Source organism: Protopterus annectens, chromosome 11.part0 (genome assembly GCF_019279795.1).
Source record: "Protopterus annectens isolate FY-2018-M chromosome 11.part0, PAN1.0, whole genome shotgun sequence".
In the NCBI taxonomy this organism is placed as follows: Eukaryota; Metazoa; Chordata; order Ceratodontiformes; family Protopteridae; genus Protopterus; species Protopterus annectens.
Window position 1 is genome coordinate 1,196,611,982 of NC_056745.1, and position 19,436 is coordinate 1,196,631,417.

At 36.8% G+C, this 19,436-nt stretch overlaps 1 protein-coding gene across 1 annotated transcript in view; it reads right to left on the reverse strand.

Moving 5' to 3' along the window:
* Nucleotides 1–19,436, reverse strand: part of LOC122815042 (chloride anion exchanger-like) — a 359,777-nt gene that overhangs the window by 87,300 nt on the left and 253,041 nt on the right. The window contains exon 17 of the mRNA XM_044087290.1: nucleotides 18,456–18,510. Coding sequence (XP_043943225.1) covers nucleotides 18,456–18,510 — 55 coding nt within the window. The remainder of the gene's footprint in view (nucleotides 1–18,455; nucleotides 18,511–19,436) is intronic.

The window sequence follows — 19,436 nt, forward strand, 5'->3', positions numbered from 1 at the left end:
AAACACGTTTAGTCCAGGTGGCTGATAAGAGTTAAGTCTAAATTGCCAAAGCAATTCTAGTTTCTCTAAAAGCAGGGTAAAAGGCCCACCCCTAATATCTGGTCTAATACAATCAATAACACGAAACTTGAAATGGTGCCCTTGAAATTCTAAACAATGCCTGGCTAATGGGCTCTCAAGTTTTCCTCTGCCAATATAATATGAGTGTTCATAGGCCCTTTCCCTGAATTTACTGTCAGTTTTACCGACATAGAACGCTGAGCAGCACTGACACTGTGCTAGGTATACTATAGACTTAGAGTTACAATTAAATTTATCTTTTGTATAATATTGTTTCCCTCTTATTATAAATTTAATACCTGTTTCAATAAACTTGCACTGATTACATGCTTCGCATTTATATGTTCCAGTATATTTTTTGATGGTTGCCCTTGAGTTTTCTGTAAAGTTCTTCAAATTTTGCCCTTTCCTATAGATGACTAATGGTTGTTCTCCTACCTTCCCCTGAATGTCCCTATCATTAGTAAGTAGTTCTTAGTTTTTTACTAGAATCCTTTTTAGTCCTTGTGCTTTAGGATTGAAGGTAGTAATAAAACTCAAGGAAAATGTCAGTCGAGGTCTATCCTCCTCAATGACTGATGTGCTACCCTCTCTATTAGTATCCACCTGTTCTACATTGTGTGTTAATGTAAAATCACTGTGGGGTTTGTTGCTAAGAATCAGCTTAAAAAGGCTTATATTTCATTTCCCACTGACCTCCAGAATAAGTTCTGTTAATAAGTCACTGGGGTACCCCCTCTGAAGAAACATGATTCTCAAGATGTCACATTCTTCCTCAAAATGATGTTGTTCTGATATCATCCTTGCCGCATGCACCAGCTGCCCCTTGACCTCAGACTTTTTCTGATGGAAAGGGTGGGAGCTGGTGTAGTGCAGGAAGGAGTTAGAGTAGGTTTTTTCCCTAAATATATGTGCTATATACTTTTTCTGTGCATGGTCCTTAGACAACTCGACATCTAGATAATTAATAGTTTCTCTGTTGAAATAACTAGTGAAACATAAAAAGGGTGTAGAATTATTAAAACGTTCCACTAATTCGGTGGCTAGGTTTAGGTCCCCTTTGATGACCATAAGTATGTCATCCAAGAAGTGGGTATAATAGTAAAGGTTGTGTTTCACCTCGTCATTGTCTAGGATGGCTTCATGTTCCCAGTGGGCCATCACTAGATTAGCGAAACTAGCCCCGCATGGGGACCCCATTGCCACACCGATTTTCTACAGAAAGTAGTTGTTTTCAAACATGATGTAATTGTTAGAGAGAACAATACCTAATAGTTCTTCCACTAGTCTTACCTCAGTCTGTTCGGCTCCCAAAGATCTAATATGTTCCGTTACCCATTCAATACCTGTATCCTGTGGGATAACCGTATACAGGTCACATACATCACTGGTCAATAAATTGTAGTCCTCCCTATAATCTAAATTATTTATGTTAGATAAGAAGGACCACGGATCTTTGCATATTTGTGGTTCTAAAGCAACATATTTTTTCAATATGCTGTCAATGACTTTTGCGCATGGGTAAGTAATAGATTGTCTGGCATCCACCAAAGGTCGCATTGGTGGATTATCCTGATTTTTGTGGATTTTAGGGACCCCAAACAAAATAGGCATTCTAGGTGAAGACATTGACAAATAATTAAATGTTTTAATGTCTATCAAAGAGTCAATAAATAAGTCATTTAAGTAAGATTGTATTCAGTTGTAAGCTATGTTCACTTCATTTAAACTCACATTGACATAAGCTTCACCTTCCAGTACTTTAGTCATTCTGTTAGTGTAATCAACAGTACCCATTAGCACAAGGCCACCACCTTTATCAGCTTTCATAAGGCGGGCAGGTAAGAATTTAAACCAGTCAAGAGCGCCCAAGTCTTCTTTATTAAAGTTCATTCTATGATCATTCCACCGTACTGTGTTAACTAAAGTCCTAAAGTCCATCTCACAGATCCTGTCAAATAACAGCATTGGATGGATTGGCGGATTGTATGTGCTACTAATTTGCAATTGCTGTGTCTCTTCCTGCTCTCTGTGCCCCAATAATAAATGAAGATTCAGTTTTCTGATATATAACGTAAAGTCAACTAGAAGGTTAGCTATGTTAAGTGGACGTGAAGGTACAAAGGTTAAACCCTTCTCAAATACTCCAACTAAAACAGGGCCTATTTCAAAGTTGGTAAAGTTATAAATTTTGAAGTCACCTTCCAAATTCATAATGTTGTTGTTGTGTCTTTCGGCTTTTCCCGGTTAGGGGTCACCACAGCGGAACTCCGGTCCCCTAATGATTGGCAGTAGATTTTTACGTGCCGAGTTGCCAGCCCTGATGCACAACCTTCAACGAAGGTATGCCCATTCACGCATGTCTCCACACAGAAGATGCTCTAGCTGAGAATCGAACAGGACAACGTCTTACTGTGCGGTGACAATGCTACTGCAGCACCACCACTGCAGTACCTTCCAAATTCATAATGATTTTACAATTTCCACTATTACAGTCATTGTTGTCACTTACCCCCTCATCACCCCGTCTGTTCACCTCTTGTTCTTGTTGGCTCTGCGGGTGTTGTACACCCTCTGTTGTTTCCATTGGGGCTTGTTGTGGTTTTCTGTTTGGGGGTTTGAAAAATTTTGATTGTGGTTGCTGTTGTTATTACAGTTCGTTTGTTGGAATTCTACCTGCTTGAATCGTTGAACAGGTAAATTACTCCCATTATTCCTTCCATTAGTGTCCGTTGCCCTTCCGGTTTCCCAGGAAGTTCCTGGTCATGATATAGAATTCCACTCCGCCCTAGGTGTCGATGTAGCCACTTGAGAGGTTGGGTTAGGTCAATCATCCAACATGCTAAATATTTGACACTCTTACCCCAAACCCTGAATCCCATTCTGTATCTCCTATCTGTTATTCTGCAGTCCAAATAAAAATCACTAATCATCATGTTGTCTTTTCCTGTTCCCATGCTCAGTGTAAAGCATCCTTTCCAAAAAAATATTGTGGTCTTTTCTCCCTTCTTCAGAGACTAGTTACATATAGTCTAGTGTAATTATACCTCACTATAGCTAGAATCTAATCTAAGAAAGATGGATATTATTACAGCCTTGTTTTTCTCTCTAATCTTAACACTGCATTCATGTGAGATGTTGCTGTCCTCTCCAGTCTTTTTAACTTAGCTCTGACTGGAGACCAGCAGAGTTCCTCCTGCAGTCCCATGACTGGCCATCAGATGAATTTATTGCACATCATGACAGTGAAAGGCAACTCAGCATCACAAGGTGTAGCCATTTTTCTGCAGCACAGCTGTGCTATACATCTTAATTGGTCTGAAATTTGCAGGTCAGGTGCAGTCACAATTACGCCTTACTACAGAGCTCGGAACCCTACTGGCTTTTTCTACTGGTGCATTCCTCTTTGTTCGTCTGCTGAAAATACTAAAAGCTATCCAGCATGTTGATTTTTTTAATTAATAGTTCTTAGCAGACAATGCACAGAGTTAATTTCTTGTTTGGACCTCATCACACTTAGTTTTATTCCCAGATTCAGATATGTAGGCATATGTTATTCAGGAATGATAGAAAAAGGAGAAATGGGGTGGATTACCACTCTATATAAAGAGAGGTCTCAGATGTGAGGTCTGAGAGGAGTAATGATACCAAAGTAGGAATGGGACAAGAGTTTAGCTAGGGTCAGAAGCTAAGTCAAGTGCCTTAGCAGTTATGGTAGAGGAAAGAGAGAGAGGTGGTGGAATGATATAATGTATCATCCCCTAGACACAAAGGAGGAAGGTAAATGACTAGAGGAGAGAATAAGGGGCTGAGGTAGGAAGAAGAAGGTAATGCTCATAGGGAGCTGAATCTACCTGGACCTGACTGAGAAATTCAGTTCCATGGTAGAAAGGAAATGAAAATTGCCCGAGTTCTTTGAGAACAAGGGGTTTAGCCAGTTCCATATTAAAATCACGAAGATCCACTTACCTGAATACTGAAACGTCGACATGTATATGTCGAACCACGAAAACACCGATCATCCTGATGCACGAAATCCAAAATGTCAAATTGTCATGGTTGGCCATTCTGCGGTATAGCTCCGTAAGGTAAGTGTGTGATAGTTACGGACCTTAGGGTTAGGGTGTGGGTTAAGGTAAGTGCATAGATAGTAATGTATGTAAGGTTTGGTGTAGGGTTAGGAGTAGGGTTTTGGTTAGTGCATGTATGTAGCTTATTTATTTTGTTTGGGTAGGTAGTATGTAGCGCTCTGTGGGGTTGAACAACTATGATGGTTCAAGATTTTGAATTTCGCAGTTTAGGACATTCGGTGTATTCACAGTTCGCGTAATATGTGTCGATGATTATGTATTCGCTGAATAGGTCTTTCGTGGTTCTAATATAGACTTGTTTAGCCACCTATTGTAGGACTGGACCAGAAAGTATAGCATCCTGGATGTGGCCTTAACCCTGCACAGGATGTCATAGGTGTCATAAGAGTCCATTAGCCAACAACAGTCATGCCACAGTGTAGTTTAGAGGAGAGAGAGTTGTAGGGAGAAGTCTCTTTAGAGTAGGTGGTAAAGGATTGAATCCAAAGAAGAAGACAATGATGTTGATTTTAGAATAGTGGATTTTGTTGTGAGGAGGAAATGGTCAAAGATGACTTAGGAAAATGGGAGCAAACTGAGGCAGTAAACAAACTATAGGAACGGTTGCAGACAGAGTACTTAAGACTATGGAATAGGATGTGAAGAAGAAGGAAAAAGAAAAAAAAGGGAAGAAAACCAATGTGGCTGAATAGGAATGTGAAGCTAACAGCTGAGGGAAAATATAATACTTACAAGAGGTAGAAATGAGAAGGTGGGGAACTGGAGGAGGAAGGAGGCTAATAGAAAGGCAACGAAGACTGTAAGAGCAGCAAACGCTAAAACTGAAAGGGAGTTAGCTGAAGGCATTAAAGAAATCAAAGGATTTTTAAGGTACACAGCTGAAAGAAGGAATGGAGTGAAAGAACTAGCTAGGCTGAGTAAAGACAATCAGGAGATCAATGAAGACTGGGAAAAAGCATATGTACTTAATAAATACTTTCCTTCAGTCTTCAAAAAGGAAAGTAGGGGAGGATGCCATGTTGGAAATTGACAGGGCATATTAAAGAGAATAGTGAGCAGATAACAGCAAAGAGAGGGAGGAGTTAGAGAAGGAACTGCCTGCTCTTCGGGAGGATAAATGTTACAGCCAGATAGGCTGCATCCCACAATCCTCACAAATCTAGCTGTGTGTATTTCCAGGACACAGGCCCTGCCTATGGCCCACATGATCAAAATTCAAATAGTGTCTTGGTCAGTGAACATCTAGTGCTTGCACCTATCTTGGGTGGGAAATAGGAAGGGGGTACAGGTGCCCTACTTTGAGTCATACAAGTGGAGGCTTGCAGGTGACAAATTGCAGTCATAAACAGGAGATGTGGACATCTTCCCAAATTGCTTGCAGTAACCCTTACCAGTATGTCGATGGACCACTCACACACACAAATGGAGAGTATAGTAGACCCCAACAGGGATGTGGGTATTCACATCAGGCACCAAAAGTGGGGTTACAACATAAAATGGAAATGCCCTTATTGCTCACATAATCAGATGGAAGTGACAGCAAAAAAACCTCCATGACTACCTGGATGATGCCCCCTGGTCATCTCTCCCCTTCAATTGGGATTCCCTGAGTGGTGGAGAAAGAATGGGCTCAAGATCAGTAGGAGGAAGGGGCATACAGTTATCAGCACTGAAGGAAAAAATTGTCTAGTGAAAGTGAATCTGTTGTATGTCTTAGCAGATCAGCTGAATGAAATCTACAAGTCACTGACTAGTGCATAAGTGCTAGGGTATTTCATGGTAGCAAATGTGGTATCATTGTACAACAGGGTGAGGCAGCAGGAAAAATCTGGGGAACTACAAGTCTATTATATTAACAACAGTGTCAGAAAAAGTGATGGAAAAAATCCTAAGAGGAAGGATGACATTATTTCTAGAAGACAAGCAGTCTCCATGGCAGTGACCAATATGGTCTACTGACCAGGATGAGCTGTCAGTTAAATCGAATCCAGTTTTATGAGTCAGTTGCAGGTGGACAGGGTAATGCCAGCAGACACTGACTACCTAGTCTTCAGCAAGGCCTTTGATTAGGTCCCTCATTGGAGACTGACAGGAACAGTGGAGGAGTTGAACGAGAGACCAAAACTGAGGATCTGGATAGCTGAATGGGTGAATGGTAAGACACAGAGGGCTGTGGTGAGTTAACTCACATTATATACTTATGTTAAGCCTCTGTACCTCATCAAGACAGCCAGTGCCAGTCAAACCACAACACTTCCTGCAGCTGCATAATGGAACAAATTCATCCAGTATTGTAGATCAGAGTGTGTGATATATCTTTAAGAAGCATTCCAGCCAGTGGGCATGTGCATATATGTACTGAGCATGTGCAAGCAAGAGTGCCATTTTGACTGAGCAGTCAGAGTGAGAGCATGCATGTATGTAGTCAGTCAGTTAGTTAGATAGTTAGTTTAAGTTCAGTTTTTCTGCTATCCATCCTGATGTGTTCGTACACAATAAACTACTTAAATGAACACCCAAGTCTTCTCATCTTCTTAATGTACATAAGATGAGCGACACGTACCTCAGGTGCAGACATAAATTACAGCATCACTAATTATATCAGTATAAAACCACAGAATCCAGACTGTATAATGTGACTTGTCACACTTACACTGGGTAACCAAAACGCCATTTGTGTTTGCCGATTTGTAGTTTGTTAAGTGTTCTTCTGGGGCTGTGTTGTGAACAGGACTATCAGCAGGACTACTTGGATATATAGTTTTCTCTTGCACAATGTGACTTACCACATTAATACACTTAAACCACATGCCATATGACTGAAGCTTTGTACTATGCAGTGTGGTTTAACAGCCTTGTGGGTTATTGGCTTAGATATAATACAGGGGCTTTACACAATGTTACCTTTATGTGGTACAGTGGCATCTCAAAATTGTGACTTCATAACTGCAAAGGTGAACGGATACACTTGCTTTAAATATCATTCTAGCCACACTTTCAAACAATGCAATCAAATTACCTTAAAGAAGTACATTCAATAAACCACTTGTGACTTTTAAAAAAATCCATCATATTATTTAAAACCACACATAATAAAACCATGTAAAAACATTACTTTTTTGTCTAGTGAATTTAAACTATTTGTGTCCATCTTTTAAATTCACTACAAATAGAAATGCCATCATTAATACTAGGGGAACTAGTTGTGTCTACTCTTAACTACTATATAATTTCTTTATGTAACAATTGATTCTTCCAGTCACCCTTATAAACCATAGACTCTTCTTTCTCTACAGTTAAAAATTTAAATCTCATACATTTTTTACATAATGAATGTCTTGCCAACACATTTTTATCATCTTTCCTATTGATACTATAAATATGTTGATACATTATTTTATTCAAATATTTTCTGTCTTACCTATATAAAAGCCTGTATACAAAATAAACTATCTCACTTGTCTTGCAATTGAATCTACTTGTTTTTCTCCATTTATGTATTTAATCTTTTCAAGATTTCATCCCCTTCCTCTTTGTCTGTGTACTGACACTTATAACAACACTCACATAGGTTCATAGGTGTGTACTAGGCTAATGGCCCTGGAGCCTTTACAAGCCTAGCCCAAAAAAATTGCCCAGGCACCGTGCCACTCGATGTTAGTTCACAGTGCCCCTATCCAATAGGGCAACTGAAATGATCACTGGAGTGAACTTTCTGTTACCCATCGACTCTTCAAGATTTCTCTTGAAGAGGGCCAGCGAGGTTCTCTGCTCCTTGTCTTTATGTTGTACATTTCTGTGGGCCTTTCCAAAATATTTTTTTTTAATTTCTCCTCTTATATATAAAATTCTGGAGTTCATCTAACCTCCCATAGGGGACATTTAAACTCCCCAAAATATCCCAGTTTTTGCAAAGTTTTTTTAATATCTTCAGTGTCTTTGGAGTAATGCAAGACCATATAATTAAAAACACTACTTTTGTTGTTCCCTTTCCCTATGTTCTCGTTAAACTGAGTTTTCCTCGATGTGTTCTAATCCTACATGAATTATGAGACCATTTGTTTTGTCTCTTTGACTGGCTATATTCTCAATGTTTTTATCGACCATACTGCCCAGATAGCCTCTCTCTTAAAACATATTCTTTAATCTATTTAGCTCATCCATGCACCATTCATTTCTCAATGTAAGTCTAGAAATCCTTATAAATTGACTTTTTACTAACCCCCTTTTTGATGCAATGGATGGCCATTGTTGTACTAGAGAAAGGAGCTACTAAATGCTGTTTTATGTAAACTGTAGCTCTAACTTATTATTGCTCCCATTTAATAATTCACATGTAAATAGTGAATATGATCTTGATTAATACTCAAAAAAAAATGTTGGTGTCAGACACTTTGGGACAACCACTACTGAAGCATTTGCAGAGAATAGCCACCAAGAACATGAAGAGACACAAGGGTGTTACACAGTATTACCAAAAGAGCAAGATGAACAATCGTGGGTGGAAAAATTGCAGAAAGACCACTATCAGCAAATATGGAATTCACCACAGAATTGGAATATTTAAGTTCTGCTTCGCAGTTAATATCAGGTATTGTTAATGCTACCTCATATTATAACTATAATATTTTTAACTTTACTGATTTATATATTGGTCCCATTCATCACAATTTATTTGTGAAGGGCTTTACATTTATCACTTCAGGTAGAGCTGATATTGCCAATGCACTAATAGACTTGAAAATATTTATTAGAAAATTGAATTTGCAAGTGTTGTTGGGAGACAAGAAAGATGGATTCCCATTTGCAAACATTTAAATTCAAAAATACTTTTAATCCCCAACCCATCTGGTTCTAAATGCCATTTAGAGGATGCGTGAGAAAGATATAAGATCTTTACTGGGACAAAGGAATAGGAAAACATTGTATAATATTTTATCATGCAGAGGTCTGTCATAGAGGATTTTGCATTTAATAAGAACATTAGGTGTATGAAACCAGATAAAGGATGGCATGGTGTTAATGGATACAGTGGACTATAAGGGTAGAATGACACCAATACTGGCAGATACTAAAATCTATGAAGTAGTGTCAATCAATGAAATATCAATGGTATGCATCAAAATCGATTTGTATTTGGAAGAGTTGTCATTGTATGGAATATGACCTTTGGATATTATTCATTTCCTGAAGGTTAAGTGCCCAGTTATACATAATAGTTTTGGGATTACGAAGATGCACTCTGACTTGAACAATACCTCCCCCTATGAATGATTGTGTAGGCAAAAGGTTCTGTATTACAGTATTACAGAACAGTTAGCTAAATATGTTAACAAAAAATTGAAAAACGCTTTTTGTGATGACCAACACATTTTAAGCGATTCTTGGGATTTCATTAACCAGTTAAGAGTTGTAAAAGTATATGATGAATATTTTCTAGTTACATTAAATGTTAAGAACTTATTTTCTGTCACACCTCATGAAATTGGTTTAACGTGGTTTAAAGAAATTATTACACAGTATGATGTTTTGACTGATACAAAAACTAGATTTTTATATACATTTATGGATATAATTCTCCAACAATTTTGTTTTCTTTGAGGGTGGATATTTTAAATAATTGCAAGGTATTGCTATGGGGGCAGTGTGTGCACCTGTTTTTGCTAATATAGTACTGTGCTGGTGGGAAAAGGAAATGATATTTAAATTGGAACAATTTAGTAATTGTGAGGTATATGTTCATTATTTGGATGATATTTTATAGTAAGGAAGGGAGATTTAATACAATTTGATGAGTTAGTTGTGGTGACAGGAAAAAAACACTATTTTTTTACAATTTACTTCAACTATTAATCAAACATCAAATTCACTATTTAGATGTGTATATTAAAAGGGAATAATAATATACTGAAAATCAACATTTAGTAACTCTTTTCTCCATTATAACAATGGCCATCCATTGCATTAAAAAAGGTGGTTAGTAAAAAGTCAGTGTATAAGGATTTCTAGACTTACATCGAGATATGAAAGGTGCATGGATGAGCTAAATAATTTAAATAATATGTTTTGTGAGAAAGGCTATCTGGACAGGATGGTCGATGAAAACATTGAGAATTTAACCAGTCAAAGAAACAAAAGACATGGTCTCATAATTCATGTAGGATTAGGACACATTCATTCATGTAGGATTCGGACACATTAAGAACACTTAGTACAGCAAGAACATAGGGATAGGTAACAACAAAAGTAGTGTTTTTTAACTATATGGTCTTGCACTACTCCACAGACATGGAAAACATTAAAAAAACCTTTGTAGAAGCTGGGATATTTTCGGGAGTTTAAATGTCCCCTTTGTAAAGTTAGATGAACCCTGGAGTTTTATATATAAAATAAGGAGAAGTAAAAAAAAAATTTTGGAAAGGTCTGCAAAAGGGTACAACATAAAGACAAGGAACGGAAATAGATGTGGGTGTTATAATCAGTGTTGGTACATAGACACAGAGGAAAGGAATGAAATGTTGGAAAGCTTAAATAAATGGAGAAAACCAGGTAGAGTCAATTGCAAGGCAAGTAAAATAGTTTATTTTGCGAGTTGCTGTTCATGTATAGTCTTTTACATAGATAAGACAGAAAATTCTTTGAATAAAAGAATTTATTAACATATTTATAGTATCAATATGAAGGATGATGTGTGTTGGCCAGGCATTCATTAGAATATGAACATTTTACAAGTTTTAAGCTTTTAATTTTAGAAAAAGTAGAGTCTGTGGTTTATGGGGGTGAATGGAATGGAGTGTTGTTATATAAAAAATGATATGGCAGTTAAGGGCAGATGCAAATAGTCCCCTTGGTATTAATGACAGTGTTTCTATTTCTAGTAAATTAAAAAGATGGCACAAACAGTTTAAATTTACTAGATAAAACATATAATGCTTTTATATGGTTTTAGTGTGTGTTGTTTTCAACATTATGATGGAATTTTTAAATGCAATAAATGTTTTATTGAATGTATTGCTTTAAGGTTAATTTGATTGCAGTGTTTGAAAATCTGGAAAGAATGATATTTAAATCAAGCATATCCTTTAACCTTTGCAATTCTTATGAAGTCTTGGATGTAATTGGGATGAAAGTGCTAAACTAGCAGGGTCTACTATTTTTTAGATTAAAGTAAATTCTAGTCATCAAACTGAGTTGCGAGTTTCAGTAATTTCTGTGGTTAATTTTTAAGAATTTACATCTGTCTGGGACTTGATCTGATCATGTAGGTTTTTAAAGTTTTTGTGTTGTTTCACAAGCGGATATGAAAACTGTGACTTGTTACAAATTTGCTTTGCAATTGTCCTTGGAGATGGTAGCTATAGTCAGGATGTTAGGGAGCAACTTTAAATCTTGATAACATCCATTGATCTAAATATGCTGTGCATGTACATAAGTATGTATGTATATATGTATGTATGTACATATGCCCTTCAAAATCTAAATTAGTATTATTTTAATGTATATTAGTTCAGTAGCCAGACAATTGTATGAAGGGAGTTTTAGCAAGTGCTGATACCTTGAAGTAATTTCACTGAAAGTCACTTTCAGTGATAATGAAGTTTGCACATTCCCCTGTTAATGTGCAAGTCATTGAACTGGTAAATGTGTCTGGGGTGTGGGGGTGCAGAATTGTCACTGAAATTTCCTTTGATGAGTCAACATGAGTGAATAAGTTATTTTCTTTTATGATAACAGATCTAAGCAGAAAGTGTGTATCACACTACTACAACTTTCCCTGAGAGGAAAGGGCTCAACACACTGTTGGAATTTAGTAAATGGTTTTGTTTTTTTTAGGTAAGAGACTAATTACTTTGTATGTTTTTTCATAGGGTTAATAAACTGTAGAATGTATTGGGGAACAAGGAGCCTTTAAGCATAAAACTTTAGCTGTCTTATGGCACTTATTTTCTTCCTCTTGTCTCTTACAGTTTTTTTAGCATTTAAAAATTATTGCACGTGCTATTCACTGTAGGGCTGCATAATGAACAAGACTTTCCTACTGCTCTGGTTTTAGTTACATTTTGAAGGCTTTAACATCTCCATTATGATTTTGAACTGCAGGGCATTTTAAAGTATATAATAAAAGGAATTCATTTAACAGGACCTTGCTTCTATGTGACTTGCCAACATTTACTAAGCCTGATAAATGATGTTTCTTGACATCTGATTGATTACATTTTTATCCTGAGTAAAACAATGAGTGAGAAGGTCACTGAAAAACCAATCAGTAAAATCAAAATGAAAACTCCAGCAAAGCTAGAACTTCCAATAAGTGACCTCCCAAACCTCTTGTGTCAGAGGCACATGGGATATATGCAAATTAACCTTGCAAACATCAGGTGTTTCAGCTAATTGGCAATTCTGAATGCCCATTACTTGTTTCATCATTTTGATGGACAATTTCAGGCCAATAAAGCCAAACCCCACTAGCTGTGGCTATGCATATTTCAGCCTTGTTATGACATCATCAGCACAGCAGAAACAGAGTATTTGACTAACCATTAGAAACACAGGGCTTTTATACCCAGCTGATCTCCATTATCATTAAGGTCACTGCAAAAATATCCCAAACAACAAACTAAAACAATGAGTGAGAAGGTCACTTAAAAACCAATCAGTAAAAACAAAATGAAAACTCCAGCAAAGCTAGAACTTTCAATAAGTGACCTCGCAAACCTCTTGTGTCAGAGGCACATGGGATATATGCAAATGAACCTTATGAACATCAGGTGTTTCAGCTAATTGGTAATTCTGAATTCCCATGAATTGTTTTGTTGTTTTAATGGACAATTTCAGGCCAATAAAACCAAACCCCACTAGCTATGGATATGCATATTTCGGCCTTGTTATGACCTCATCAGCACAGCACAAGCAAAGCTAATTGGCAATTCTGAATGCTAGGAGTCAGGAGCAGCTACTAAATCTTAGAAGAAATGCAAGCTTATGAATGGGGGTGGGGGGCAGCTGCCGTCCCTGGCCTATAGTTAAAGTACACTATGCACTTAATACAGGGATAAGACCAAACTATTGTGGAATTCCGGTTCACCTACAATGCTTTTTTAGTCTGTCTTCTTTCAGTATGTTAGACAAATGGAGGGGGAAGGAATCAAACCCTGTAACTCTTGACTACAGAGAGCAGCTCATTAACGCTCAGAGCCATAGTCCTCTCTAACAGGCATTAATTTACTCCATTGGAACATTGAGTGTCTAATGGTTACTGCAGACTCTCCAAGCCCATTTTCAAATGGAAAATATTATATCCTTTAATTTGAAACATGCAAGCACAATCATTGTTCTTTATTTTACTGTATTCATTTTTAGATGTCATGAATTTATAGAAATACATGTAAAACGCTGGGTATGAAACCTAGTTTGATACTAATAGTGGTTCTCTGCAGTATATCCATTGCTTGCAGGAATCATGTTCCAGACTCTCCTTGACCCCTGGATAAAATAAAGCATGTACTGGAAAATGAATGAATTAATGTTATATACATTTTCACTTATTAACCAGTAAACAGGAAAAACATTTACTATTGCTGCTTTTCAAATGCTATCTTACACTGTGTATAACAGAATGTTGTCTGAAACACTGAGTCAGTGCAGCAGTTTGAAAGCTGAAGTGCCTTTTTATCTTCTGAAACATTTTCATCCAGAGTGAGATGCAACTTTAGTATGCTGTGTCAGTTTCTTCCCAGTAAATAAAAATAAATGGCAGCCTGTTGAAATGTGATTTTTTGCTAGTACAAGAATTTGAAACTATAAGCAGGTGTTCTTGTGTTTCCTTGAACTCATTCTGTATATTATGGAACTCCTTTGGAATTCTCGGGAGCTAGATGTGTTTTTTGTTTGAGCCCATTTTATTAGGTATTTAATCTTTTGCTATTGAAATATGTGATAGACAGACTTAAATGACATATTCTTTTTCTTAGCTACTTGTCCTGATTGTTTTTTTTTTCTCCTTTCATGCTTTTTATCTCTGCTACAAGCTAAACATCTGCCCACATGTGCCTTAATAATCTGGTCTATTCCCTCCCTTAGGGTGAGGGCAAATCATAAGAAATCTGTAATCCAGGAAGCCATCCAGGTTTTCTGATTAGTTATCCAAGTCCTTAATTCCTAGAGGTAGACATGTGCACTCATTTGCATGAAGGCCTGGCATGCTTTTCCCCTCCTTTGCATCACACATAGTCCCATGCATGCCTCCTGAAAGGTTACTGCATATCATAGCTTGACACAGCCAAGCACACATCTACCATGCCACATATCATACTCTTGTCATGTTGTGAGAGTCACCATTGCAGCAGACCAAACTTCTTCACTTTCCCAGAATGATTAAAGCTAGCAGCAGACATTCATCCCCACAACCCTCCCCATGGCTGGTTCCTCAAGGGACCGAACTGCTAAATGAACTTGGGTAAAGCTTTATAGGTACATGAGAAGACATGCACTGGTAATATCAGGGAAAAGAGGTGATGAGAAGGCATGATTTATGCAAGTCTAATTACAACAGTTTCTTATGTGCCATGAGGGATTAATTGTGGCTATGTCACTACTTATCGCAGTACATACATCAAAGCTGACTGTAGACCTGGCAAGCGTCACTGTACATCAGTTAACAGGTGAAACTGTACAGTTGGCCTTAGTATTTTAACTGTAGAACAGAGTCAGGTATAGAAAGAAAATTACTGGGCTGAATAACTTTGTAACATTGCCACTGTTTTACAGACAAACTGTTGAGTTAATGTATTTATTACAGAGAATTTCTGAAAAAAAGTGTTTGCTCTGTTGCTGTGGAATAGGTGTTCCACTGTCTTGATTTATAATACTCAGCGTGAAGCAGTGGTTGTGGCATTTAGCAGTAAACTTAGTTGGATTTCAACCTCATACACCTGACAAGTCATAAATACAGTATATATATATATATATATATATATATATATATATATATATATATATATATATATATCATTTAAACAAGTTATAAACAAACCAGCAAAATGTACAAACTAACTGTAAAACAAATAAATAGCGGTAATGGATGTAGAACGACTCCTTTATTTACTGTTATTTTAAGCGCTTTTCATTTGTCCCAAATAGCAAACTTCATCAGACATTAAACAACAGCTAAAACCTTTCATTTATATATTCAAAGTTGCCGCCATTTCCTTTTAAACAACAGGAAGTGACATATTCATTCTTTCGGTGTTTCCCGGTTAGGGGTTGCCACAGCGGAACTCCGGTCATCTAATGATTGGCAGTGGATTTTTACGGTGCCGAGTTGCCAGCCTGACACCCAGCCTTCAAAGAAGGCACACCCATTCACGCACACACCTACCTAAGTGACATATTCAGTACTTTTCTTAAGAACACATACCTCATGATAAAAACTTAGTTACTAAAATATCATTACAGTACCTAATCACCTAAGCCAACATGATTCATACTACAACTGATTAAATGTATTATAGATGTTAAATCATTTTTTGAATCATTTTTTTAAATCAAATATATATGTACACAAATATTCATGAATTAATTGAACAATTTACTACACCTATCGCACTAGCAATGAATTATATTATTTTTTATGAGACCCAATGATTATTAAAATTACAACTACTGTATACTTATAAAATAAGTAAATGTAGATATAAATATGCATACCAATACTTACTTATGATACTTATACCAAAAAATTAATGTAATATTCTATTTTTTATTTATTTCTTACTTTCTTAGTTTTTTACTTTTATACTTACTGTCTAGCCAATGCCTTTAACCTAAGTATACTGTTAATAGTACAGTAATCATTTAATCCTGGCCATACACATGAATGTAGGTGCAGTTGCCAAACCAATTCAGCCTTTTCCAGTTGAATAGCCCAAGGTCCGCCCCTGTCCTGTTCTTTAATCTGTTGCATAACACAAAACTTAAACAGGTGATCTTTATATTCATATATATACTTTGCTAATACGTTTGTTAAAATCCCTTTTCTAATTGCATAAATATGCTCATATATTCTCTCTTTCAAACTCCTAGTTGTTTTTCCTACATAATATGCCGGACATAGTTGGCAAATGTCAAAATAAACTACCTTCCTAGTGTTACAATTGAATTTTCCACAAATTCTATATTTTTTATTTTTAATCTCAACAAATTGACCTTGAGATATAAAACTACAATAGTTGCACATCCTGCACCTACTCATACCCATGTGTAAATTATTCCTAGATTTTCTACAATGTTCTATTGGAGTCTTAAGAATTTTACCTCTTCTTGCCACCATTTTCAATCCTTCCCCCTACCTTTGCTCTGATTTTGACATCAACATTAATGACTGCCCAATTCTTAATCATAATAGCTTTTACTTTATAAAAATGTGTGCTAAATGTTGTTATAAATGGAACTGAGCAGTCATATTGTACTTCATTAGTCCTTATCTTATGGTGCTCCCCATGATAACTAAGAATGGGTTTAAAATGTCCATTCTCCCTTTTTATCTTTTAACAGTAAATAAAGAAGTCGTTCTACATCCATTACCGCTAGTTATTTGTTTTATAGTTAAATCATTTAAACAAGTATTTTAGTTTACCAGATTTGATACATAACACATCTCTTTACTTCTTTAACAGGATTATTCTTTTACCACTCAGTGTTTTGATGTCAGTACTGTAAACAAAAGATATAAACAACACAGTATATAAAAAGAAAATGCATTTAGAAGGCTTCTTCCATTGTGTGATTGCAAAATGGGCTCTGATCTTTGTAGAATCACATATCCTATATTATTTTTGCAGTTCATTGGTTAGGAAATGTGACAAACTCTATACAGACATAGAAACAGGGATGCAGAGTTATTGTATGCTCTCCTCAAGCTAGAGAAGGCACAATGATTTAGGTTCATAGGCTCATAGGTAGGTACTAGGCTAGCTGCCCTTGCGGACCATTTTACTAGCCAGTTTCTTTTTTTCTGCTTGAAATTATCTATCCCATTTGATTAGCTAACCCATGGTCGATTATTGTATATTACCCCTAATAAGAATAACTGGGATCATACCATAGATAATTTCAGGGGGCGCGTGTATGGCATAAAGCAGCTAGGAGCTGCCTCTGTCCAATAGTAGTACAGGGGGAAGTCCTGGGGTAAATTTTCTGTTTCCCATCCATAGATCTAAGTTGCGCTTGAAAATGGACAGGGCTGAACTTTGTTTTATGTGGATGCAGAGTCTGTTCAACAGTAGCAGTATCCTCCGTGAAATATACTTGTCCCTCCAAACTGTTCTGTTGATGTTGCAGAAAGGGTTTAGATCCCTAGATTGAGTATTTTTGATGCCATTTGACTTGCAGATGTGCAGTAAATCCATCAGTAATGGGTCGGAGGATGCCTTGTATGTAAGACATATGCTGCCTTTTAGCAGACTGTAGGATACTGTTTATAGTGACTGGGTTTTGAGTTGGTCCATGAAGGACATGTTGTTTTAGGCCTTGTATCCTTTTATTAAGTTATCTCTGCAGGCATTCCAGTTGTTGCACATGTCTGGACAGATACACGCCAAATGGAGCATTATATTTAATGTCTGGCCTAATGAGAGCTGAGTAAAGGGGAACAATGGCATCCCTAGATCTAGACGCAATCCCTTTGCTTACAAGCTGTACAATATAGAAGAACTTTCTTACAACAATAAACATATATGGGTCAAAAGTTAGGTCACTGTCTAAATAACTTCCCAAATCCTGAATAACTGGGACAACTCCTAGGGGATTATTGTCAATGTGTAGATGACTTCCCAAAAAATACAATAATGCATTTTTTGGCATTGAGGTTTAGACCAGGATTTTGACACCAGTTATTTATTTGAGACAAACATTCCTGCAGGGTGGCTAAGTCATTTGGGGATTCAATGACTGTTCCTAGCTTGCAGTCATATGCAAACTTAGTCAGCCAATGGCCTTTGGTAATGACATTAGAAAGGTTCAGGTTAGCACAAAGGATAAGCCATCTCAGAAATACTACTGCAGAATAAATATGGACTTGTTAACCTACAGCTTAATAATATAGATTTGTGTTATTCCATGGCCATCACATTCTGTAAATTGTAAATAGCAGCATTACATTAGTGAAATTATTTGTGGTATTTTTATATTAAATAGACATATATAAATATACATTTTTTTCTCTCATGTTGTGATCAGTCATCTCTTCTGATAATTAGGAATGAAGGGAACTACAAATATTGTATAAGAAACAACCTAGTAACTTACTGTCACAGTCCACAATGTACATGTCCACATTAATCCGAATGAATTCTTTCAAAATCTGTAAATATAAAACATATATTAGAATGAATAATAAAAAAACACAATATCATTAAAATTGTGCTTTGGATATCTGATATCCTTGTGTTTTATTACTCCATGGAGTTCCCATGCTCAAATTTCCAGCTTATTTCTAGCATACATAATAGCATACATAGTAACTGGAATGAGCTCTAAGTAATGCTAAAGTCAGTGGAAATGTCAGTGATGGAGCCATATCTGGACTACTGCCTCCCTGCATCTCTCCCTAATTTGGGCTCAAAATTTTGCTCTGTCCCTTCTAATCCCAGTGGCACAGCAGGTAGCTTTCTTGTCTTACAGCAAGAGATTCTATGGTTCAACTCTCAGCTGAAGTGCCTTATAGGTGTTGTCTGCTTATCTTCCCTGTGTTTTCTCTAGGTGATCCATTTTCCTTCCACATTCCACAGACTTGCAGTAGGTGGATTGGACACTCTAAATCAGACACAGGTTTAAGTGTGCACGTGTGTGTGTGTGTGTGTGTGTGTGTGTGTGTGTGTGTGTGTGTGTGTGTGTGTGTGTGTGTGTGTGTGTGTGTGTGCATGTGTGTGTGTTTTATGGAAGAACAATTGTAGCAGGGCTAGCCACCTGGTTTTGTGAACATTGGCTTTAGATGATAGTGACTGGTGATGTGACACCCTCATGCCCCCCACCTCACAAAAAATGGTGATTTTGGGAGAAAGGGTAATGGTTTACAGTTAATAAATATTAACAATAATTAGACTTATAGACTTGTTTTACTTCATAAAATGCATGTTAATTCTTATTCTGTCAACTTCTCAAGATAATATTACTTATATTTTAAAAAATGTGTCCCATATTATTTATGGATTTTCCCCTAATTCTGGAGTTAAGAGGCTGAAAGCTATGGTATCTAGTTCTGATGGAATTACAGAAAGCAACAGAGTT